General features: G+C 52.3%; 2 protein-coding genes across 2 annotated transcripts in view; one reads left to right on the top strand and one right to left on the bottom strand.

The window, feature by feature from the left end:
- The window catches only part of LOC119413734 (regulator of G-protein signaling 3), a 60,599-nt gene that overhangs the window by 44,205 nt on the left and 15,027 nt on the right, over nucleotides 1-1,367 (top strand). The window lies entirely within an intron of this gene.
- LOC119413757 (myosin light chain 4) lies at nucleotides 231-924 on the bottom strand. The gene has a single exon (XM_037680815.1). The coding sequence runs from the start codon at nucleotides 904-906 to the stop codon at nucleotides 313-315; it is 594 nt and encodes a 197-aa protein (XP_037536743.1). The 5' UTR covers nucleotides 907-924; the 3' UTR covers nucleotides 231-312.

Raw genomic sequence — 1,367 nt, 5'->3', positions numbered from 1 at the left:
TCACTTTCACCAGTTTATTTCACTGGTCCTACTGGTCCGTGCACAGAGCTGAAGTCCCTTTCACCAGTTTATTTCACTGGTCCTACTGGAGGAACCAGACACACATGGTTCCTCTCTCCGCCTGAAATAGGGACATGAAGTGAGACGAGACCAAACACCATTTCACTGCCATGAAGACACTGAAATGTCCATTTTCTGTTGTAATTAATGAGAGACAGAGACAACACTGAGACGTCCTGCAGCTGTTTTATTAGAGACACATCTGGACAGGAATTCAAACATTAGAGACTCTTGGACGTTGGAGTGAGTTCACTACCCAGCCAGGATGTGTTTGACGAACTCGGTGTAGTTGATGTGCCCGTTGGCGTCCTCCTGTCCCGCCATGAGACGGTCCACCTCGTCTTCAGTCATCTTCTCTCCCAGTGTGGCGAGGACGTGACGTAGCTCCGCCCCCATCACAGTGCCGTTGCCCTCCTTGTCAAAGACCCTCAGACCCTCCACAAAGTCCTCAAAGTTGCCCTGCTCTTTGGCGCGCGCTACGTGCTGCAGCACGGGCAGGAAGCCGTCGAAGTCCAGCAGCTTGACGTGCAGCTCCTCGGCCTTCGGCCTCCCCAGCAGCTTCAGCACCTCGTCGTTGGTGGGGTTGTGTCCCAGCGCCCTCATGACATCACCACACTGAGCGTAGGTGATCTTCATCTCACCTGTGGGCGTCTCGTCAAACAACGAGAAGGCGTCTCTGAACTCTTCGATCTGGTCTGGACTGAACTCGACCACGATGCTCTTCAGGTCCACCTCTGGAGGTTTGGGCTCCGGTTCCACAAGCTTGGGAGGAGGAGGAGGTTCCTCCTTTTTTGCTTCGACCTTCTTCACCTCGGTCTTCTTTGGTTCCACCTTCTTCGGAGCCATGCTACTGCAGAATGAAGAGCAGAGATGGAGGAGGTGCCCTGTCGGTTGTTTTATAGACAGCAGAGTTTGGATGAGCGAGGCAGGAATGACTGAGGAGAGAGAGAGAGAGAGCAGGAGGCCAAAGATGGAAGAAACCTGGAATAGAAGCACTCGAGATAAGAGACAGGAGATAAGACGCTTCCAGGAGCTGTTGCAGCAGACATTCCACTGGTGGAGCACTCTGCGTCACTGGAACTGTGCCTGAAGGGTCTGACCCGGACCGTGAGCAGAACCACCACCGCTGATCCAGTGATGAGGCTGTTAAGCTCTAATCAAGAACTTACAAACTACCATAAAACTACAGACTCCGTAAACTACTGAGCAAACTACACATCAGCCATCAAACTAACTAATCACAGGCAAACCACTGATAATCTGTCAGATTACACATCCAGCCAGCCATCCATCCAGCCAGCCATCCA

This window comes from Nematolebias whitei, chromosome 8, assembly GCF_014905685.2.
Source record: "Nematolebias whitei isolate Nwh7 chromosome 8, NemWhi1, whole genome shotgun sequence".
Lineage (NCBI taxonomy): Eukaryota > Metazoa > Chordata > Actinopteri > Cyprinodontiformes > Rivulidae > Nematolebias > Nematolebias whitei.
The sequence above is the reverse complement of the archived record's forward strand: the minus strand, read 5'-3'. Positions and strand labels throughout refer to the sequence as shown.

Excerpts from the sequence above, each read along its gene's own strand:
- LOC119413757 (XM_037680815.1), bottom strand. The coding sequence starts at position 906 with ATGGCTCCGAAGAAGGTGGAACCAAAGAAGACCGAGGTGAAGAAGGTC.